We start from the raw sequence: 24,562 nt of genomic DNA, 5'->3' as shown, positions 1-24,562 counted from the left end.
TTCTGGCGAGGAGAAGAAAGAAAGAATTGTCAAAAGTCATTTTCATCAAACTTGTGTGTGTTTCTGCTACTGAATGTAATGGATCTATTGATCTAAAGCTCATAATTCAAAGAAGTTTATAGTGGTTTTATATTCCCCCTACCCTCCTGCCTGTTATGGGTTATCCTGCTCTCTTGAGCAGATCTTCCTTTATTGATGATTTAAATTGAACAGGATATTTAACTCAACTCCTGGTGTATGTAGCGTGCATGAGTAGAGGTGGTCTGTCAACCAACAAATGGGAGATTTCTTTTAATGTGTTTTTTCAGATGTCCCAATTGAGTATCTGGTACACCTCTAACTTTTTCCAGCTCTGATGAAAAGTCACCGACTTTGATATTATTCAGAAGGTTTGGACCATCGCTATAGCTCCCAGGAACCTCTGCCTGTTTCTTTCTCTACAGTTGCTGCCTGACTTGCTGAGCGTTTCTCATCTGTTTTCATGCCTGGAATCATGGAAGTTCCCAGCACGGATATAAACTCTTTGGCTCATTGTGACTGACAAATAGCCATCCAGACTAAGTCCACTTCATCTGAATTGGGTTGGCACCAGCATCCTTATGAGCTGTGTAGCTGGGGCTGCTGAGTGGGCTTTAATCTAAATAGTAGAGGGAGAGGGTTCACACATGGAGGGATGCAGAAATTTAAAGAGAAAGGATAAGGCAATAATGTCGGATGGCAGTGGGGTAATGGAACCAGAGTGTGGCAGGAAGGGACAGTGGGTATACTTGCAAGAGTGCAACAGCAAATATGGCCAAAGAAGGAGAAACTAATAGGAGAGTTTGAGTCAGGAAGCTTTAGAAATCCAAAGATAAAAGTTGAGAAAAAAATGAAGTGCGTGAAGATGAGCTGACAGGGACAGGAGGTAATACTGCATTGGAGAGTTAAGGTTTGTGCAGAGAATAGTAATAGAAAAATAAAATTGAATCTACTTTTATTTGAATGTGCAGAGCATCTATAATAATAACTATTGACTCAAATAGATCTCATCAGCATTACAGAGACATGATTGCAAGGTGAACAATGTTGGGAAAATAAATATTCCAGGACCACACGACACTTCAAAAGGGGAGACAGAATGGAAAAGAAGGTAGTCGTGATGATAAAAATGACATTAGTAAGAAAGGATCTTGGCTTAGAAAATCAATCCAGGCAACATTCTCGTATCTCTCAATTTGGGCAGAATTTAATGCCCACTCTCAGGTGGGTTTGGAGGTGCGGGAGGCACTTAATTGGGCTGCAGTGTGCGAGCTGGGACCCTACTACCTTCCCATTTATGCCCTGAGTAAGTCTGTGGCCAGAAGGTTCATGGACGGACTTCTTGCCCCAATTGAAGCTTCGTTCAGCCACATGAGGATCTTGAAAAATAAAACCCTGTTGAATTTTCTTGTAGCTCCCAGAGTGGGTGGGGGGAGTAGAGAGACTCCTTGTTGTTAGGCAATGATCTGTCAAATTGTTCCCTCCCACGGTGATTATTGCGGCGGACAGAGCTGGAAAACTTACCCAAAGGACCTTAAGATGTAGGGGCATGAGTAGGCCATTCAGCCCATTGACTCTGCCATTCAATGAGATTATGACTGATCTGATATGATAATCTTCAACTCCATTTTCCCACTTTATATATAAACATATATAAATGTTGCCTTGCATATAATGTGTGCCTGTCCTAATTTGGGTAGCCAGTATGCAACTTTATTAATTCGCAGATGTATATCCATAAAACATTCTTTTGTTCTGACGATCCCACCAAAAAAGGATATTTTCATGGAATGGCACAAATATCATGTAGAAAATAATTTTTAAAAACTACTCATTTCCCATTAAATTTACCACATTTCCTTTCTGTGCTGCCAGCAGCATTTTTGACCTTCAGTACAATGCCAATGATTTACATGGTGGTAGACATTGCTGTGATGTTGATGCAGAGTTTACTTCCTGCTTCAGCAACTATTAGGCAGTCTCCTCTGATCAAAAATGGCACCTGTACCTGACAGGAAGAGGTATCAGTTTGATTCTATGACTTTCCTCCCCCACAAACAAAAGAGAAGGACCAGTCAGTATCGTACTCATATAGATCTATCTCCTCACTTTATTTAACCTAGCATTTGAGGGATAGAGCTACAATGCTGTTTTTGGCTCAGGCCTTAAGGCCCTTAAGTTTACAATGAGGACAATTGTTGACTGTCACACCACTGGCCCAAACGTATTTTGTAAAAGATTTGGTCCAGAATCACTCTGTTTTAAGCGTGGATTTGTGCAGCAAGCATGATTGTAAGTTTAATTCTTAACCTTTAAACTGTACAATTTTATTTCAGGAGATTAGAGAAATGGTGGCACCTCTCCTAAAGAGCTTCCAGGCCGAGGTAAGTTTTTATTTCAAGATATTTTAAATGTTCACAGTAACAAAAATGTTTTATTCCATTAAATTCCTTGGGGTACAGTGGTTCAAGATGGCCACCCCCACCTTCGTATGGGGGATGGGCAGTAAATGCTGACCAAGCGGCAACGTCCATATCCCACAAATGGATTTTTAATAAAATATAATCATAGAATCCCTATAGCGCAGAAGGAGGCCATTCAGGCCATCAAGTCCACCCAAACCCCATCCCTGTAACCCCACATATTTACTCTGGTAATCTCTCTAACCTACATATCCTGGGACACTAAGGGGCAATTTAGCATGGCAAATCAACCTAACCCGCACATCTTTGGATTGGGAGGAAGCTGGAGCACCCGCAGGAAACCCATGCAAACATGGGGAGAATATGCAAAATCCACACAGGCAATGACCCAAGCTGGGAATCAAACTCAGGTCCCTGGAGCTGTGAGGCAGTGGTGCTAACCACTGTGCCACCATGTCACTCTAAAGTGAAGGTCTGTTTGGCAAGGTGCCCTGAAGTTAGTCCGTTGTCTTTTCAGAAGTTTCTTTTTGTCAAAAGAAAGCTTTTACATAGGTGTATGCTCAGCAAAATGATGTTGCTTTGAAAAGGAATTGGGATACGTGAGCACAGTGCTTATGTTACTGGCCCAGGAATCCTGAGGCCTGGGCTTATGATCCAGTGACCAGTTCAAATCCCACCACAGCGGCTGGGGAACTTGAACTTTCCCCATTGTTTAAAATCCCAGCTGGTTCAGTAGTGTCCTTTGGTGAAGGGAATCTGCTGTCTTTACCCGGTCTGACCATATGTGACCCCAGATCCACAACAATGGTGGAGACTTGTAACAAACCTGCAAAATGGCCTAACATGATGGTTGGTGGTATTCAAGAAGATAGCTCTCCACTACCTCCTTAAGGACAATTAGCTTTGGATGATAAATCCTGGCCCTGCCAGGGATACCCATATCCCATAACTAAATTAAAAAAAAAGCCCTCATCCAACCTTACTATGGAATCAAGTCTGTACTCCACCCAGATACTTCTCTAGACCCTATTACTTGCTCTCGTATTTTAACTCTTCTTTAGACCTGACAGCCTCATTATCTGTCCCAAGTACATGTCCCTTTTGTTAGACTATCCTACCAAGTCTTTAAGATCATATCCAAGATGACTTCTAATAAATATCATAATTTCCTCTCTCAAATGACTCTCTTTCACTTGGTCCTTAGTTCACATTTCTAACTATTGATTGGCTGAATCTTGCCCCAGCAAGATTATAACCCAGCAATGTTGCTGTTGTTTGTGATATTGACCTAAGTTTTTTTTCACCTATCTGCCTTTATTCTGGTTTTTCCTCTTGCTTGCTGTAGCTATTGTGAAGGCAAAAATTAGTCATGGGTTGGCGGGGAGAATTAATCCAAATGTTTGAAACATAATCATTTTTCTTACGGAGGCACCTCTGATGAATGAGTTACTGTATTTGTCCCAGTATTGTATTTTTGGTTCACAAATTGTATGCTGTGAAAGTTTTCAGTGCGATATGGTGTTCCATCATGTGTACCTGACAACACTGGTGGCAACGGATATTGGGCTGGATTTTTGTAGCATCAAGGAGATCCGCAGACCTTCACAAATGGTGGCTGGTTCCTTATTCCAGTTAAAACAGCTGTGCCTAAGCAGAAATAACCTGACAACTCTTCCTCTATGTTTTCTCAATTGCACAATGTTTATTTGCACAACATAGAGTGCTTGCAGTTTCTGTTGTTGATACTTAAATGGTTTAGCTGATTGACACTTTTTTAAAGAAAGTAGAAAGTTAAGATTTTTTAAAAAGCTTTCCACACATGCTATTGTTACTTTTGGGTTCATTGGGTCTGTATAGAGTACACTGGGAGAATGGGCATTGTAGTTGTCATGGTGGGGTGGATGGAGGGGTATGAGTTAGGGTGAATTAGTAGAGATGGGGCATGTGGACTGTGTGTGTGGGGATTGAGGGCTGTGTTGTGTTATGTTTACTTTATTGTAACTGGGCTGAAGAGCCAGAGCACTGAGGCGGCCCTTATTGCTGCCTCTAAACTCCTTTTTTGGGGGTGCTGGGCCAGACTCCTGTAAACATCCAGTCTATAGCTTCTGTTCTTCCTCCCAAAAATCAAATCAGGAACTCTGTGGCCCCTTTAAAGATGCTCATTAAAAAAAATTTCAAAGCTGCAGTGCATTGTCTGGCAGCAGGAAGAATTTTAAGGTTTGTTTGTTTTTTAACAATATTAAACTTTCTTCATTTTTTATGTAAAATTTCTTCATCAACATTTCTTCTTCAACATTTCTTCTTCAACATTCTCATGATTCCTATCCATGCTGTTGCATTTCCTTTAATACCATGTCTTATATTGAAAAATCTTCATAATACCTTGTCAGATCCCATCTGAAAATTCATGTATACAATATCCATTCCTTTCCATTCCCTTTTATTTGTGTTATTCTACGCCCCCCCCCAAAAAAAAATCAAATGAATCAAAGACTTCTGGCCATTGGCAAATCCATGCTAGTTGTAATTTAAATGGTTACTGATTTCTATCCATTTTCTGTATTTTGGATTGGGATGGGGGGAGAAGGTGTAACATTTATAACCCATCGGGCTTTCTGTTGCACTTCAGTGTTTCCAACGAGTTTTGGAAAATGATGGATCATGCTGCTGCTATTCCACCTCCCAAAAAACTCCTCCACTGAAATCTTGCTCCATATTCTGGGACTATACCAACCAGCTCTGATTACTTTATCACTTTAATTCCCATTAACTATTCCAATACAGTTTTCTTGTGAAACTTTGTTGTGGCTGTATTGTACCTTTCTTGGACAGTTCTTCCAATACCACTCTGACCTTTCTCTGTTCGATCTGAGGCCATATAATTTGCAGACATCTCTGCCATTCCTTCTAGCTGCTTTCTCTGTGGTCATGGCCCATTTTTACCCATCCTTTTCCTATCTTGCTTGCTTCTAAAAGCTCTCACCTCTTCTCTTTTTAATGTTGGCCGGTAAATGGCATCCAACGGCACACACACCCAGGGTTTGATGAAGCATTTGCACCACTCAGCTGATAGTTATTAGTGCCACGCATCATTAACCCCGGAGCAACAAAATAAAAAAACTCATTATTAATAGAAAAAGGTAAAATTAAGCTGAACAGACTCCAACAGGACAAACTGCAATCAATTACCGTAATTTATTGTAGTCATTAATTTCAAACTTGCTTTGTACCACAATACTGTTTAAAAAGGAAAGTGAAGTTGATTATATTAATTTGTCTGGATCCAGAGAGTATTTTAGCAGTGGTTAATGGAGTTTAAAGTTAGCACCGAGAATCAGTCCTGTCAATGTCCCCTCTAACTTTCCTTTGCTGTTAGTGGACTGCAAGCTCCTCTTGCATGACTTGGTTGTCCTGGGTAAATGCCCAGATTTCAAGTGCCAAGTAAGATGCTAACATGGTATCAGCTGACAAACATGCAGTGTGCATTTGCACATCTTCATGGAAACATACCGTGATGTTCTGAAGTAAGTTGCAGTTCAGATTCATATCAAGATCTTATTTTAGCTGGACTTGCTATTAAGCTAATGGAGAGATGAAACGGATAACAACATATTGAACTTTGCTTAAAGTTGATCGTTCAAAATTAAGATAAAATCCAAGAAATGTAATTGTGGATAGAACATATCTATTAAGGTGATTGTATCTTTTGAAATGTTTATTGAATTGAGGAACCAGCTGACATTCATGTGACTATTATCGATAGTGTCTTTGCATTGGGTTGGTTCTGTCGAAATAGCAATTCACATTTTTCCATTTTTAATTTTATAGTACTTGTGAAGTCCAGTTTTAAATTGGCTTCTAAAGGTTCTTCAAAGCTTAGAAACCACAGCTGATCATAACTAAATGGTTCTTTTTGATGTCAGCTGCAGTTAATAACATGAACTCATTGACTTAACTTGTATTGACAGTACGAATGATGCACTTTTATACATGTTGGAACAGTAGAATTATAGAATGATAATAGCACAGGAGACTGTTTGGCCCATTAAGTTTGCAGCAGTTACCCACAAGAGCAGTTCAGCTAGCCCTACTCCCTATAATGCTACAAATTTTAACCTTCAGCTGTTTATCCAATTCCCTGTTGGTTGAATCTGCCTCCACCACATTCTCAAGCGATGCATTCCAAATCCTAACTACTCCCTGCTTAAGAGAAATATTCCACATTTCCACAATACCTAAATGTAAGTCATAAAATACATCAAGAGGAAATAATAGGCCTCCTGCCAATCAGTGGGGAACACCACTATATATCTTCCATCAGTGTGAAAAAGACCACAACTCTCTGGTCTCCTGTCACTCAGCTAATCTTGTATCCATGTCTCTTTTCATGAGCTTGAATTTTGCTGACAAGACTGTTATGTGATATTGTATCGATCATCTTTTATTCAACTTCAATCACATTACCCTAACCAATCCTCTGTACTTCATAAATTAACTAAATCAAGTTATTTAAACATCATTTTCCTTTGAGAAATCCATGTTGACATTTCTTAATTTGAGTTTGGGGTATAGTCCTGGATGAACCAGTATTTCTTCCAGTTAGGAAGATTGAAGCCAACACCTTAATCTCTGCTACAAGCTCTGTACCCTTGGCATTAATTAATCCTCCACAGCCTGTTGAATTGATTGTAATGACCCATTGGACTCTGAGCCAAGATTCTAACTCCATATCAGTCCCAAAGGCCATCATCTATTTCCACTTTGCAACATTGCCTACTCCAGCAGCCTCCTGACTAGTTTCCAATCCTCTCTAACCAAGTTCATTCAGACTCTGAGACACTTACCTTATCCCACACCAAGTTCTTCTTGTCCATTTCCCACCCTTGCTGCGATGGATTGGGTCAATTCCCTGACACTACAATATTTAAAATTCACATGTTTTAATCTCTTCATGACCTTGCCTCATTCTCTTGGTAACATCACTTTGCCCTGCATCCTTCTGACTACTCTTTGGTCACTCTTTTTTATCTCCACCATTGACCAAACCTTTAACTGTCAAACTCTAAAACTCCATCCATCAACACTCTGCTTCTCCATCAGCCTCTCCTCCTTAAACCCTACTGGGTTTTGATCACTCCACCTACTATCTCCATTGACTTGCTGCACATTTTTATCTCATGAGATTTCTGTGAAGAGCTGTAGGACGTTTTGTCCACAAGTTGCGATGGAAAAAGTGCTATTCTATGTTTCATAAACTGTCACGGGCACGGTGGCATAGCATCTAGCACTGTTGCCTCACAGTGCCAGGGACCTGGGTTCAATTCCTGGCTTGGGTCACTATCTGTGTGGAGTTTGCATGTTCTCCCCATGTCTGCATGGGTTTCCTCCAGGTGCTCTGGTTTCCTCCCACAGTCCAAAAGACATGCTGGTTGGGTGCATTGGCCATGCTAAATTTTCCCTCAGTGTATCCGAACAGGCACTGGAAGTGTGGCGACTAGAGGATTTTCACAGTAACTTCATTGCTGTGTTAATGTAAGCCTGCTTGTGACACTAATAAATAAACTTTCCTTTAGTCTGATGATCTCATTACCAAAGCTCTGCGCTTGGCAACAATTTTTCTCCTTTGTTTGAAAACAATTCATCTTGAAGGTGGTTCCTTTTTTTACTGTGTGAATCAATAATAGGAACCTCCACAGGTGAGTTTGACCTTGGTTGTTCATTTGAAACTCCTCCACTCTGTACTGCAGCCAGACATTGTATAATATGTGGCTAGCTTCTGGTGGGATTGTTTGGCATGGGAATGATGCCAGCCTGCAGCATTGGTAACAGCAAACAAAATGTACTGCCGATGTCTGACATTATTATCTTGGCAAATGTCCTAGTTGGTAATAAAATTGCATTATTTATGAAGTTTCTTTTCATTTCTCCCAAATGACAGCCGAGACACTTAGCAGCTTCTAAGAAGTTGACTTAACTTTAAAAAAGTATTAAGGTTTTCATAGAAACCACTGACAGGTGTTTGCTTGTTCTGTCTATTCTTGAGATTTGTGATGGTGTTTTTCTTATTGTTCTGAGAATTGGTGGATTGAGTGCATTCTTGCAGGTGTCAGGAGATTTCCATGACCATGCCTCAAGGCGTTGAGTTTCTGAATGCAGGAATGTGCACATTTTACAAATAGGCCCATGCTGCTGAGCTGACAGTGCTGATATTAAAATCCTGGCCTGTTCTACAGGCATGGAGACTGATGTTCTTAAAGACTGTGTGTTTAGTCACAGAGTGGTATGGAAGTTGAGTTTTTTTTTGGCTTACACTCATCAGGATAGATAAAAGAATGCCAATTTTCACAGGGAACAATTTATACTGCATGAGAAAAGGGATGCTCACTAGTTGGCAAGGCAGCTCTGATTGGTTAAGACATTGCCACAGCGAATGCACCAGGGAGCAATTGTCCCCCATGCTTTTGTTTATTAAAAAACAGTGCATTATCTAGACTTTATTTTCTTTCCCTACAGAGAACAGGTCCTTGTGGTTGAATGTACGCAGTCTCCAACAAGCGCAACTGTACATTTAGCATCTCATGCTGAAGTGGCATTTGTAATGTTGAGCCATTGCCCAGGACAGCCAAAGAGAAGTAACACTTTAATATGAACACAGCAACAGAGAGGCTCACATTGAAGGCTTTGATCCCACACTGCCCGAGGCCAAGCATTTATGATGATTCTGAGCTGCCATTTTATTTGGTTGACAAAACTCCATGGGAGGCTCATATCTGTAAAGGTTATCATACAATTGTGATATTTCAACAACTTTAATGCTACATATTTAGAACAGCAGCATTGTTCCTGTATAAATAGGAGCACTTTTCAAAATACATTTTTACTGAAAGAACATTCTGTGCTCATCATTTTCTTTTTGTTTCTACGATGGTATCAATTTTATTACCCATATGGGGACAGTTGAGTTTGTTTCACTTCCTGCTATGTCACTTTGGTGATATTGCTGACTGGAGCATGGCGAGTGGTTTCACAAGAAACATCCAGAACTGCATCTTTGCTCCAGCTTGAGAACTGTGGGATCCAAACAATCCTGTAAACTTACAGCGATCCGGAATTCTTCTTGTTAAGAGCACAGCTAGGATATTCCAAAACACAGAAGAAAATGCCTGTCCTCAACTATAATTTGCAATTTGGTACAATGTGAGGAAAGATGTAAACACCAATGAAGGATGTCCCAGACCCATTTGTGATGATTTTAAACAAAATAAATGTTTATTAAACAGTAAAACGCACAACAAAAAAAAACTAAAATTCGGTTAACTACATTAATAGCTATCCACAATATCTTTTAAATTTACCCAGTTCCAAACACCTCTATTTCCCTAGCCTCAGAGTAAACCTCCCCAAACAACATCCCATTGGTTATAAAGCTATAAGCACCATCCAGCAATATTCACCACACCTGGCACCGGTATCTTTTGGAGTTGCTTCTGAATTAGAACAGAGACAACTGCCTTCTCCAGACACCAGTTGTTGGGAGAGGGTATAGCTCCCTGTGGTGTGAGCTGCGATTCCAAACAGCTTTCCTGCAGGGTGAATTTACTTCTGATGCACTGTCTTCCCTTTTGATCTTCCCTTATCTGAGCGAACCTTCTCAGAAGTTATTTTTACTTACCTTTATTACGTGGACTCATCTTTTAGAATGTAAATGTGAAATTCGTCCCCATTGTTACCAGACTTGCTGTAGGTAAGTATTTATTCCCTGCGTTACTCAGCTAATAGCTTATCAGTGTCCCAAGTTCCATCAACTCAGCCAATCTGTCTTTCTTTCAATTTCCATTTCAAAAACATAGCCTGTTTTCTTTTAAACATATAACCCCCCAGAATACATTTTTAATTCTTAGATTTCTTATTTTTCCCCATTTTATCGCAATGTCCTAAAACTGTGTATTTTTTTAGGTGCCAAATAGTAGTCTGGTGAACAGAATATCTTGATAAACATTCACTGTTCTTTACTTCCTCTACACAAGCCAGGAGTCTGCGCTAATTCTTCCAAACACGTGCTAAACATGGACATGCTAAAGGTCCATCAAATAAATTCTTACAGTAGCTGAAATTGGATATTTGGGTTGAAGCTAAGCTGCCAATCTTTACATCAGTTAAACAAGGGATTTTCATTTGCAGGCCAGTTGCTCCCATAGTCTCCTGCACACAGAATTAGGCATAGTTTAGATACGGGACGAGGAATGGATTTTTTAATGTGATTTAGGTATGGGGTTAGAGAGGGAAAACGGAATTGAGTTAGAAGATCAGTTATGATCTTAGAGACTGGTGGACGAGGCTCAAGGACCAGATGACCTAGTCTTGTTCCTATTTCTTCCATTCTAATGATTAAAATGGGTAGTCAGTGTCTTTCCCTCTGTCCACAGCTGTCCATTCTTCAACCAGATTTTGTGATCGATTTATTGCTGCTCTAAGTCCATTATATTTTTTAGTTATCCTTGTAGGAACCCATTTGGGTCTCCTAATAACCATAGAAACTGTTTAGGCAATTGCTACATCACAAATCAGCTGGCAGTCACACTAGGAAAAGAAATGGAAATTAATTGTAGGAAGGAAGTAGCTGGCGAGAGCCCTGTCAAAAAGGTAAGCTTTGAAATTTCAAATGAACTCCAGGGTCCTGCTGTTCAACATTCAGCTTTCAATATTTGAAAAGAACTGAGTATGTTGCCAGCTGTTTTTGATCATTTAAAATCGCAATGGTGGTGGAAAGCCTGGGAGCTGTGTTTCGTGTATACTTGAGAACCATGTGCAGAGTTCTGCCTTCTCCAGCTTCACTTTGATCTCAGTGAATGAATGTGGTTCCCACTTAGCTTGTAGTGAATTAGGTTCAATATGCAACAGTCTTCAGTGCGAGTTAAACCTGACATCCCTCACCTTATTCTCACATTTTTGATCTTCTGAAAGCCCTTTAGTCCTTTTTTTAAATCCTTTTACTTTTTATTGATAATTCTTCATGTTTTTTCTCTCTGTTGTTCGGCACAGTGGCACAGTGGTTAGCACTGCTGCCTCATAATGCCAAAGGACCCAGGTTTGATTCCCAGCTTGGGTCACTGTCTGGGTGGAGTTTACACATTCTCCCCATGTCTGCGTGGGATTCCTCCAGGTGCTCTGGTTTCCACCCACAGTCTGAACAACGTGCTGGTTAGATGCATCAGTCATGCTAAATTCTCCTTCAGTGTACCCGAACAGGCCTGGAGTGTGGCGAGTAGGGGATTTTCACAGTAACTTCACTGCAGTCTTAATGTAAGCCTACTTGTAACACTAATAAATAAACTAAAAAGAAACTCACTGTACTCAATGTTCTCTATGTTTCTCTTGTTTCTCCTTTTCTCTCTCTCCCCCATCCCAGATCTGTCACTTTGCTTTATTCCTTTCTCTCTCTCTCTCTCTCTCTCTCTCTCTCTATTCTATCACTCTTTCATTGTTCAGTCTTGCTATCCTCTCTTCAAAACTTTTTTTACTCCATTCTTAAAGTTACGAAGTCAGTCCTCAGAGTGGATCGGGCAAACCCAAATCTATTCCGTGCTTGTTCCAAAAGCCAAATTCAAAATCCAATTGAATCCAATTCAAGGTCCCTTGAGAGAGACAAACAAGATCCAAGCTGACAAGATGAGGTATTGCACCCCATCTTGGGCTTGATCTGACACTTGAGGGGGGGAGGGGAGTAGCTTTCCTGTCCTGCCCGCCATGGGAATCAAAGCAGGCGGGGGCAGGGGGGGGACCACGCAATGGTTCATTGGCCTTGGGCAGGATTTCCTGGTTTTGGGGTGGGTATGGCCAGAAAATCTTGATCTTAGCTAAAAGACTGAAAAGCGATCTGATTGCCTTTATTTTTGCTTCCTCTTTCTAGCCACTTTCTCTTTTTCCCTCACTTTCTCTCTTTCCTACTTTTTGTGTTTACTGTCACTGGGAAGGTAAATTAGCAATTTGGAGATGAGGTTTTATTGAGAAAACAAAACTCTAGTCAATCCACTTTTCAAACAGAGAGAGCGCAATAAAACATTCAACCATGATGAACCTAAATAACGGAGGTGGAAGGGTGGAATCATAATCTATCCGCTGAAGCTCCCCCTATTGTGAGAATTGGTAGGGCTTTGTATCAGGTGCTTAGATTAACTAGAATAACTAGATTAACTAGGGGTGGCACAGTGGTTAGCACTGCTACCTCACAGCACCAAGGACCTGCCGGCCAGGGATCCCTGGCTTGGGTCACCGTCCATGTAGAGTTTGCATGTTCTCCCTGTGTCTGTATGGGTTTTCTCCGTGTGCTCCGGTTGCCTCCCATAGTCCAAAAGAGGTGTTGGTTAGGTGCGTTGGCCATGCTAAATTCTCCCTCGGTGTACCCGAACAGGTGCCAGAGTGTGGCAACTTAGGAATTTTCATAGAAACTTCATTGCAGTTTAATGTAAGCCAACTTGTGACTAATAAATAAACTTTTTTGGAATGGCGGGAGACATCTGGGGTGAGAATAACATATAAAGTAAGCATTCCAGAAGGCTTCTGACTTCATCACAATCATTTAGCTAGAGCTGATGTTCAAGTACTAATACAAAACTAGTTTAGTAATTTGACCTGGATATTCAGTATGGTGTACAGAATCTAATTGATATTCAACCATGTTGATCTTTATTACATTATAATATTATTCTGTGGAACTGGGTGATCCTTAGTATTTGTAAAGCTAGTTATAGCACTGCTGTCACTGAGCTAATTAATGACTTTTACCCAATGGAGCTGTGCAATGTTATTTAATTTTAGAAATGATTTTCCATTGCTCGTTTGGAGATGTTCATAAAGATCGACATTGATTAATTAGCAAAATGTAGATTCCTGAAAGTGGAGTTTGTCCCATGAGTGAAAGGGGAAGACCAACTTGTCAGAACCATGGGCGTGAATGAAGTTTGTAAGTCCTATTCAGTGTAGCACATTCTTAAAGCGTTGTCCTGTCAGTGAAAATAATGAGATACATGATAGAACAGTATAAATTTTAAATCCAGAAGTCCTTAATGTAAAATTAGGCAGCAGATACACCACCACTTGCAAGTTCCCTCCAAGCCACTCACCATCCTGACTTGGAAATATATCGTTGTTCCTTCGCAGTCTCTGGGTCAACATGCTGGAGCTCCCTCCCTAACAGCATCAACTCATAGCACGTGTACTGCAGCAATTCAAGATAGCAGCTCACCATCATCTTCCCAAGGGCAGCTAGGGATGGGCAATAAATGCTGGCCAGCCAGCGACCCCCATGTACCACAAGTGAATAAAAAAAAGTTCCACCTCACTGCATTTGGTCTGCCATCTTGAAAAGATGGCCAACTTGGGGATTCGGTAAGATAGGCGAGTTGGACATTGACTTGTATCTTTCAGAGCCCAGACTGACAGGATGGAAGCTGCCTGTCCTGCTAAGGCGTCACAGATTGGCAACCTCACTCAGTGAAGCCTGATGTTAGAAACTGAAAAGAAACTGGTGAGAAAGACTTTCCTTTCTGGTGGGGCTAAGGTTTTGCATAGAATTCCTGCTGAGTAGAAGGAGGCCATTTGGCCCATCGAGCATGCACCAACAACAACTGCAACAAATTCCCATTCCTGTAAGCCCACATTTATACCCCGCTAATCCCCCTAACACTAAGGGGCAATTTAACATGGTCAATCACCTATCTTGCACATCTTTCGATAGTAAGAAAAAACCAAAGCATGCGGAGGAAACCCACGCAGATGTAGGGAGATCGTGCAGAATCCACACAGACAGTGACCAAGGCCAGCATTGAACCCATATCCCTGGCGCTATGAGGCAGCAGTACTAACCACTGTGCCACCATGTGGAGGGAGCTGGAGGGAGTTTGAATCTTTATTGTGTACGATGTTTCATCTGCAAGTAGAACAGTAATTTGCATGTCATTGCTGGAATCCTTCACCTCTGTGAGCATAAAAAGCTTGCTGATTGGGAATATAAACTTGGAAATCATTTTATTGAATGCCAGTGTTAGAAATGTAGGTGAGCATAGTCACAAAATGATGCAACTATAGGAAACTGGTGCTCAAAACATCTACTTGAATGGCCTTTTGGTGTTAAATGATATGAAAACAAAACATAAATACCTTTTGTCACTGACAACATGACTATTGGCAATAGGGCTTCATTTACCTCCATTATAAAGCCACGAAGACAGGAACTCACCTAAATTTCTGATCGATGACAGAATATTTTTGCCCTCCTATTGCCTGAAGTAATTTGGGGCACAGCAGGAAACTGTTGCAACCTCCACACCTGAATGGATTCACCATTTTGTATTCCATCACTTATACCTTACCCTTCCCTACACACGTGAGGAATCAAGGAAATAATTTAGCTGAAACTTTGCGGAACTAGTTTATTTAATCTGTCACTTACAATTTCCACACGATAAATTGGTGTCTAGAATGAACCAGAACAAACATTCTGTACAGAGCAAACTGGTGAATCTTCAAGGATAGCCTAAGTGAATAAGTTTGGTGGGGGGCGAGGGGGTGTGGAGAGGCTCCCTATTGGCAAAATATATTTTCAAGCCTTGAATGTATTTTACATGAAGGTATTGCACTAGTAAAGATGTTCCCGAATGCACCGCATTTTGTTCTGCATGTTGTGCTAAGCCTGCGCACCTTTTGTATGTTGCAGTTTAGTGCCAACTCAGAATTTTACTAGCTATTAAAACAGGACTTAATAACCTATTTTCATTTAGAAATGATTGTGAAGTTGCTGTGACGCATGGTAATAATGACACATGGCTCAAACTGACAAAGGTAATTAATTAGGCTATTATGCATTCTACAATGATAATTGCTTTGCTGGAAAGGCACCAGCCTTGAAAAGCCCAAGTGTATGAGTGCAATCCATCACCGTGAGTGTTTTCAGCGCAGCTGTGTTTTTTCACCTTGACTCATTGTACAGCATATTAGGAACACAAAAATTAATGATACATCAATAAATAATATCTATTACTTGGCATGTTGCAAGCTGTTGGAGGATTTAATGGTTATTAAAGCTGTTTAATCGTAATGGCATTTCTTCTCTGTTCCTCCTGAAATGGTTTGTTTGACACGAAATGTGTCCCTGATTCTGGAGCTGAAACATGTGTAATTTTCTGAAATTGAGGAACATGACTGAAGCGTTGTGCTTCATTGGCGGTGGCAAGGCTGTTCATTTTCTTCAGTGGCTGCCGCAGTATTGCCTTCACTCTAAGTGCTGGAAAGGTGGAAAGCAATTTGTTGAGGTGGTCTGTGAATTACAAATGACCTCTCACTATTGTTTGGATGACAGAGGGGGGGCTTGATGCCTCTCTGAGAGTTTGTGTTTGACTGGAGCAATTCCTTCAGCTGCCAGAATGTCAAGGTTAGAAGTCAGTAATTTAACTGATAATTGCATAATCACCAGTTGTAGTAATTATAATTCATGATTACATAATTACTAATTACAGTTCTGCCAATCTAAGTGGCTGGGATTTTCAGTAGATCCACAGTTTTTTTTCATATTGTGCCAGGGCTGATGGTTCAGAAAACTGCCAGAAAGTAAGTCTCGCAGTGTCGTTCTGCCGACTGTTAAGCACTCATTTGGGAGATTTTGTTTTCCTGTTTGAAGTAGAGTAACCCTCTTGTAGCTGAATATTTTTTTTACCTTCGTTCTGCTTGAAGAGATGCTTCCTCCAGAATATAAATTACTTTTTATCTTTTTTTTGCCATCTTGGTTTTGGCTTGGGTTTATTGAAAATCAAATGTCAGCCTAGGAAAGCTTTGTGTTTAAACAAAGTGATTGTGTTACGAGATAACTTTAGGAATTGCTTCCTCAGTCAATGAAAGTGTTTTTGGGAGGTGTGCCTTGTCATCCAGGTCTTGCTAATGAATACTTGGACTGAAAGTCCTGACTTTGGCGATGAAGAAATGGATGTACATAAATAATTAAATGTAACTTTTTTCTTCAACTTGAATCTCCTTTTTTGCCACGATCAACACAAGAGGAATCCCTATCCCAGTGTTCCCAAAATTGGCATGTTAGCATTGAAATGGACTGGGTGTCAGCACTTCTACATTTGGATGAAGCAGCCTGTTCTTTAATCCACTGAATGTATTTTTTAACTGAGTCTTGGATTATTATTTACATTTGTCTGTGTTGCAGCAACTCCTATTTGAGGCCTTTTGTATAGGAGTGATGGAGGGAGGTGTCTAAATGACTTCAGAGGTTCTGTGGATCTTTTCGAAAATGATTTTAAAAAAGCCAGTCAAACCTAATTTGAGGGTCAGAAGTGTTTTTATTTTCAGAACAATGTGATGTTTTACCCTGAATAATACATTCATAATAGCAAAAAATGCTCCAGAATTGGTATGGGCCAAATACCTTTTGCAATTCTTTTCCCCCCCTTCCCATTATACTACCGCCAGAAGGTATTTGTGAGCCTTTCTATAGAGGGTTCCGACTGATGTTTAGTCTTATGTAAATTTTAACACCGTCATATAAACAATAAAACTGTGCCTGAAGTCTGACCACAATCTATATATCATAGATTAGATTTCAAAAATTAATTCCTGGAAAACTAAAACAAGTTGGCTGGAATTCTGCAGCCTTTCACACTCTGCTGTCGCCGCCAGAGAGAATGGGAAAAAGTTGGCACTCGGGCACATAACTGCAGTGGGACGGGAGAATCCCACTGGTGTGAACAGCTGGAGAACCCTGCCCACTGATTCAAAATTTTGGCTGGTGCCCATTTTCAAATCATTGCCTGCACTGCCACCACCTCCCCAGCCCTCCCCCCAAACATGCCACACAAGCTTCCTTCATGAACATAATTGGTAAATAGCTTGTAACCTATCACAGAAAATTGAATTTTATATTTAACATTCAGATAATGAACCTAGTTTCTCAACTTGAAGGTTCATTAGGTTAAAGCGACATTGGTTTAATAGAGTAGGGGAACCTGTTGACACTCTCCAAGCTCGCACATGAGTAGTCATTTGAGTGGGCGTCCCAAGGGTGTCTGGAAGCTGAGAAACAGGACTGTAATTTGAACCACTACATATTAGAGAAAAGGAGCTTGGTAAATGGTTAGAAGGAATGTGTCTGAATATGTCTAAGGTAGGTACTGTTGAAAATTTAGTTGCATAGATATAACATTTTTAAAGTTAATTTGCTGATTGAAAACTTCAAATACCAGTTTATCAGTCATTAAAGACAACCTGCACACTGTGTCAAAGTAATTATTGGTCACAGTATTATTTGTAGACCCTAAGAAAAAGAAGTGAATCTTGATTTTTTGCATTCTGTTTTTGTCCTTCATGTTGCCAAATCAAGCTTTATCAGTCAGTAAAGACCATGACCAGGAACCTCATGGTCCTCAGTGAGCTTGTTTCAACTTCGTGTGACTAAAATGCTGGTTTTACTTTTTTGGTTCCCGAAGACTGAACACTGAAGCAAAGGAAAGGAAGGGAAACTTCATGCATGTTTCCTCACTGATGTTATAAGTTTGATTAATTTGCGTGCTTTATGAATACAGTGAATTCATTCTGTACATCATGGGCCTTTTGTTGTGAAGATTTGATATCTACAAGATAGATTTATATAAAAATCTAAGGGGCATTGTTAGATATCTTAGCCAATTCGAGGAAGAGTTATGCACCTCTGTCAATTTTGTGATTGCACGATGGCACAGTGGTTAGCACTGCTGCCTCACAGCGCCAGGAATCCGGGATCGATTCCTGTCTTGCGTCACTGTCTGTGTGGAGTCTGCACGTTCTCCCCATGTCTGTGTGGGTTTCCTCCGGTTTCCTCCCACACTCCAAAGATGTGTGGGTTAGTAGATTGGCCATGCAAAGTTGCACCTTAGTGTGACTAGCTGGGGTAAATGTATAGGTTACGGGGATAGGGCCTGAGTGGGATTGCAGTTGGTGCAGACTTGATGGACCAAATGGCCTCCTTTTGCACTGTAGAATTCTATAAAATATATCCATTATCTGCCAGCACAAAAAGGTGTGGCATTTCTTATAATAATTGTGACAGAAGCCTACAATGTATTTGGCATGAACCATGGAACAAGTTTTGCTTTTAACTGGCAGTGAAATTTTGGAACACAATTATGCATTTTATATTAATTTGCCAATCTTTACTTATCTCTGGCATCAGGATTACTATTCTTCTTCTTAACGTCTGGGAGGCTTGCAGAGAAATATCTCCTTCCCAGTATAAGGATCTTGTGTGAAATGAGTTTTGGCTGTTTGGACAACAGCCAGGTGCCATTTGGATATCCTGATGAGGGCTGGTGATGTTGGCAGGTGCTAGTGCTGGAACTCCATTGATGCCCAAGGCATCAGTGGGCACAGGGGTTAAAGTGAACATGTGCAGACAAATTATTGTGTAATATTTGTCTGACTGGAGCTTATTGGCCTTTGCTTGTGAGGCTTAGACATTTCCTAAAGGTTTTGGAACCTTTGTAACTGTCCTGTTAGATGGAGGGCAGGTTGAACACAATTGGATTCTTTCTGTGGTGATGAGGAAGCTTAGAATAGTACAGCACAGGAACAGGCCCTTCGGCCCACAGTACTATACCGAACATGAGGATGATAAGAATTCTTTTTCTCTGAATCTTGGGAACTCACTTTCCCAGTGGAAACATTGAAGATTTTCGAAGGCAGAGATGGATAGATTCTTGACTATCGAGGGGATCAAATATTACTGAGGGTAGGCAGAATGTGGAACTGAGGCCAGATCAGCCGTTGAATGGTGGAGAAGGCCGATTGGCCAAATGGCCTACTCCTCCTAATTTGCACGTTCATATGTGATCTTCTTTGAGCTATTTTATAGGCATTTATTAACCTCCAGGTGTGCAGAGCTAACTGCATTGAATCTGCCATTGGGTCAATGCTGCCTCTTGCAGTAAACAGAGGGAGTCAGTCCCACGTGCTTACATTCTGGGCCTCCATTATTATACAGAAGGTATCAGTGCCCTGAAGAGAGAATCCTAATGCAGATTGTAAAAAGGTGAAAGATCACAGGGGTTGCTGTCTCAAAACGTGAATCAAATACTCAGCAAAATATAAAAGTAGCTTTTAAGTAAGTTTGTGCAGTGCTTCCAGGAGGGATGATGAAGTGCAGTTTACAGTACAATCAATTATCCTGTTCCAGGGCTGTGAAATAAGCATTAACACCATACATTAAGCATGTGTGGCTAACCAATGGTGTGCATTGTTATGATTTCTACCTCAGTTTATCAGTAACCTCTCAAGTAAGAGTTCAGCCAATGTTTATTTTTTTTTTGAATGAAGTGAGCTGAAGGCAGTGCATTATAAGAATTAATTTCTTTCCAAACTGACCATGGGTTCATCAGCAAAAAGGCTGGCAGTTTGCCAAGTGATGGATTATCACACGGGTGCATAAGTCACCCATCAGATTCACTAACCATAAAGATCCACATGAAAGTGGGGCTTTGAGTGTCAGATTGTGTGGTAGTTGATAAATGTTGAACCCCGGAAGTCAATTAGCCTGCAGTGGGCTGTCCGGTGCTGTCTCAGAATGGTAGTTGAGAATCTGCGGCTGGCAGCCCAGCCCTCCATCCCACTAAGATCACACTAAGATCAAAGATGCCCAATATTCCTGAGCTTCATGGGCCTTTATACTGCACTTGAGCCACCACTCATTTTTCCTCATCTAAATCTATCATTGTAGCTCAGAATTTGATTCGATTTATTATTGTCACATGCATCAGTACACAGTGAAAAGTATTTTTTCTTGTGCTCTATACAGCCAAAGCATACCGTTCATAGAGTAAATAGGGGAGAAGAAAAGGAGACTGCAGTGTTCCAGTCATAGGTACAGAGAAAGATCAACTTAATGTAAGATAGGATCCATTAACGAGTCTGATGGCAGCAGGGAAGTAGCTATTCTTGAGTCGGTCGGTATGTAATCTCAGAGTTTTCTCCCGACAGAAGAAGTATGTCCAGGGTGTGTGGGGTCCCTGATTATGTTGGCTGCTTTTCCAAAGCAGCAGGAAGTGTAGACAGAATCTAACATTGGGAGGCTGGTTTGCACGACGGCCTGGGCTACATTCATAACCCTTTGTAGCTTCTTGCAGTCTTGGTCAGTGCAGGATGCATTCCAAGCAGTGATACATCCAAAAAGGATTCATTTCATGATGCATTTGTAAAAATTGGCGAGAGTCATAATAGACATGGTGAATTTCCTCAGCTTCCTGAGAAAGTTCCAATTTCCTTCACATGTTTGTCTAGCTTCCCATTAATTATGCACAAAGTGCTTGCTTCATCTGCTTCCTGCGGTAGCAGGTCCACACTCTTTGGCTAACTTGCTTCCATCTTGGTGTATCTTGGTGTTGTGAATGGTAATATGTGGCAAGTTTGAAGTTGTTACAATTGTCCCAGTCTCCTCAACCCTTGTGTGACATTGCACAAGTCCTCTCACAAAAGAGTACAAACCTCTGAGTTCATAAGCTGTTGTAGTTAGTAAAATCATCCCCCCCTTGTGATGTTAGTCTGCTCTACAAACAAGGATGGCTCCAGATCTGAAGTCTGTCCTGTGCATGTTAGCTGACCTCAATGCACATGGACTAGTGAAGGAAAGGTTCTCCATTATTGCTTATTGTTCAGCTTGTAGATGCCAGGTGCTCTTTAATAGCCTCGATTACATGTGAACAGTAAAACAAAAGTATTCACCATTGACCTCAAAGAAAGCTCCCTCCATTAGACACTTCATTGAATCCTTACAGTGCAGAGGAGACCATTCAGTCCATTGTGTTAGCACAGACTCTCTGACAGGATATTTTACCCAGGTCTCCTCATCTGTCCTATCCCCTTAATCCCCCACATTTACCATGGCTAATCCATCTGACCGACACATCTTGGGCCACTGAGGGGCAATTTAAACGCCAACCCACCCAGCCTGCTCATCTTTGGTCTGTGGGAGGAAACTGGAGCACCCGGAGGAAACCTACGCAGACACGGGGAGAACGTGCAAATTCCATAGAGACAGTAACCTAAGGTGGGAATTGAACCCAAGTCCCTGGTGCTGTAAAGCTAATCACTGTGCCACCCATCCATGTCAATTGTCTGGTTGGCTGTGTGAGGTGAATATCCTTCCTGCTGGCAGTTTAAGTCTGGCATCAATTAGTGGATCTCTTTGTGTGCAGCAACAGTGATGTCAGTGAGCAGATAGGAAACCAATCAACTGGAAGTATTCACACACACTGCAAAGCAGCAAATTAAAGGCACTTAAAATCCTTTGTTGTTAATTTTAAATTTAAGATAATGAAATAATATATGACCTTATTAAGATGGAAGCTAAAACAGATATTTTGAAAAATCTATTTTTAAAAATGTGTGGAATTTTTAATCAGTGTAGAGAAATTTGGGCCGGAATTCTCTGGCTGTTCAAGCCAGTGGGATTCTCCAGTTCCACCGGCAGCACAGCCCCAGCCGCAGATTTCCTGCTGGATGTTTGACATCAGGGAAATCCCTGCCGCCAACAAACGTGCCACCTCTCGCCGGTGGGAAAATGGAGAATCTGGCTCGTGATGTTTCATACATCTAGAATTGGCTTTTCCGGGTTAGCTGCTCACTGTAATTATGAAATTAGTACATGGTTAAAAAACTCAGTTACTCCTCATTCAACAAAGTTGAACTTTTACTGGGGTTTTTGCAGTGAGACTTCCCAGCATTAGACCCGATGTTCTCACCAACTCACAATTACAGCTGAGACAGTAGAATGTGGAAATCTCTATCGTGTACCCTATGGAGCGGCACAGACAACAATATCTGAATTTCCATGTTATTCTGCGCATGTTCAAGCTCCTAAACTTACAATCAGTTGCAGTGTAAATGCACGCAGTTTCAGGATCAGCGCCACCAAGTTCCAGGTCATTATATTTTTCCTCACACTTTGCACAATTCTGTGAGTAAGCAGGAGATCAACCCACGGCTTTCCACTTATAAGGGACTAGATCAACAACTCTAAGGTATTTTATGAAGTTAGCTTTGATTCCAACTTATTTTGATTTTGGCACAGTGATAAGTGGTTAGCACTGCTGCCTGACAGCACTAAGAACCCAGGTTCAGTTCCGGCCTCGGATCGCTATCTGTGTGGAGTCTGCAGGTTCTCCCTATTTCTGTGTGGGTTTCCTTGGGTGCGCCGGTTTCTTCCCACAGTCCAAAGGTGTGCAGATTAGGTTGATGGGCCATGCTAAAATGACCTAGTGTCAGAGTGGGGGACGGGTGGGGGGAGGACGGTTTACAGGGTTTGTGGGAATAGGGCCTGGTGGATTGTGGTCGATGCAAACTTGATGGGCTAAATGGCCTCCTTCTGCACTGTAGGGATTCTATGATTAGGGTGAGCATAAGTTGTTTTGCTCGGCGTATGATTCGATTGACCCACTAGGAAGCTTTTATTAAAACAAACTTTATAGATACAAATACATTTCTCAAAGGGACATTGTCACAATGACCAACCATTAATTTCCCCCACCCATTCCCTTTCAAGGGAATGCTTGGTGTCTGCTTGCCTGGGTGATTGCAGCATCTCGCAGTATCGTATAATGCTTTCACATTGTTGCCAAGTCATCTATTCCTCAAGGCACCTTTCATTTGGTTGAACTTTCGGCTGTCTGTGGAGTTGCATTCAGGTGTGATTCTGTTCTAAAAATCCAAACCTAATTGTAAAACAAAAGTTACCAGATTCCTGACGATACAACCTACTTAAATAATCGTTTGGTATGTTGCTCTTTAGTTAAACCTTCAGCATCAGTTAGGAATAACAGTATTGTAGGAAGCCAAAGGTGGACAATTTTTTGTGAGGGGTGGAAGGAAAGCTATCGGACTTTTCTTTTTGACCTGTCTTTAGTGTACTTGGCCCAGTGTCTGTTCAATATCCTGACAGAAATCAAGTTGCCAATAGGTTAGCTGTGCTCGCATGAGTAACTGAAGAGGAAAGCGTTGGAAATTGCATCGGGAATTACTATTAGTAATAGGAAATATTATTACTTTTGTAAGTTGTCTATGTGCGTTTCAGGGAGATGTTTAATGTTTAAAATTTGAAACGATAAGTAGTCATGAGCTTTGAGAGAGAGGCTGGAGTTTGTGGCATCCTCGTTCTATTTGGAGCAGTTCCTCAATGTAAGGAGTTCAGTTAAGTCCTGGTCAGTCCCCTCAGATAATAGTGTGTTTCATTGATTTATGTGCTCTACACAGTTCATTATTTTGACGTAGGGAAACAAAGCTTAATTTTTTTTAAATCCTACTCTGGGATAGTCAATAAAACTGTTGTCCATGGGTACCATTAACCTTCATGGATAGTGTGAGAATTAACCCTTGACTGCCACATTGACAAGCTTCTATTGTTGAACTGTAGCCTGACTCCTAAAAAGTTGCCTTTTTATTTAATTTTTATTTATTCTTGATACACACAGTGGTAAATATGAACCTCAAGTTCAGAATGCCATTGATCATATCAAGTCACCAGGTGGCTGTATGTATCAATAGATCACTTAATGTTGCATAGACTGTCTTATACTCACACTTCAACCCTTTTACAGGCTGCAGTGCTACGACTTGGTTCAATAAGTTTTTAAGTTTATGTTTATCTATTAGTGTCCCAATTAGGCTTATGTTAACGCTGCAATGAAGTTACTGTGAAAATCCCCTAGTTGCCACATTCCAGCACCTGTTCGGGTATGCTGAGGGAGAATTTAGCATGGCCAATCCACCTAACCAGCATGTCTTTCGGACTGTGGGAGGAAACTGGAGCAGCCCCACACAGATTGGAGAGAATGTACAGACTCTGCACAGAGAGTGACTCAAGCTGGGAATCGAATCCAGGTCCCTGACGCTGTGAGGCAGCAGTGCTAACCGCGGTGCCACCTTGCTGCCCAATGTTGCCAGAGATCCTCCACTTACTTGATTTAAAGTGTTGGCTTAGCTTGATGTAATAATGTTACATTCAAATGTGGGGTCTATACAATATGGCTCAGGATTTAATTTCTTTATCAGACTGTGTGACGCTTAATGAAATTAACTTTAAAGAAATTGATAAATATAAA

General features: G+C 41.0%; 1 protein-coding gene across 3 annotated transcripts in view; it reads left to right on the top strand.

Annotated features, from left to right (window-relative positions):
* Positions 1-24,562, top strand: part of cux2b (cut-like homeobox 2b) — a 332,051-nt gene that overhangs the window by 162,617 nt on the left and 144,872 nt on the right. For all 3 annotated transcript variants that reach the window (XM_080208269.1, XM_080208267.1, XM_080208268.1), the window contains exon 3: positions 2,355-2,402. In XM_080208269.1, coding sequence (XP_080064395.1) covers positions 2,355-2,402 — 48 coding nt within the window. The remainder of the gene's footprint in view (positions 1-2,354; positions 2,403-24,562) is intronic.

The sequence above is a fragment of the Carcharhinus amblyrhynchos genome, chromosome 20 (assembly GCF_965287045.1).
Source record: "Carcharhinus amblyrhynchos chromosome 20, sCarAmb.v2.hapA, whole genome shotgun sequence".
Lineage (NCBI taxonomy): Eukaryota > Metazoa > Chordata > Chondrichthyes > Carcharhiniformes > Carcharhinidae > Carcharhinus > Carcharhinus amblyrhynchos.
The sequence above is the reverse complement of the archived record's forward strand: the minus strand, read 5'-3'. Positions and strand labels throughout refer to the sequence as shown.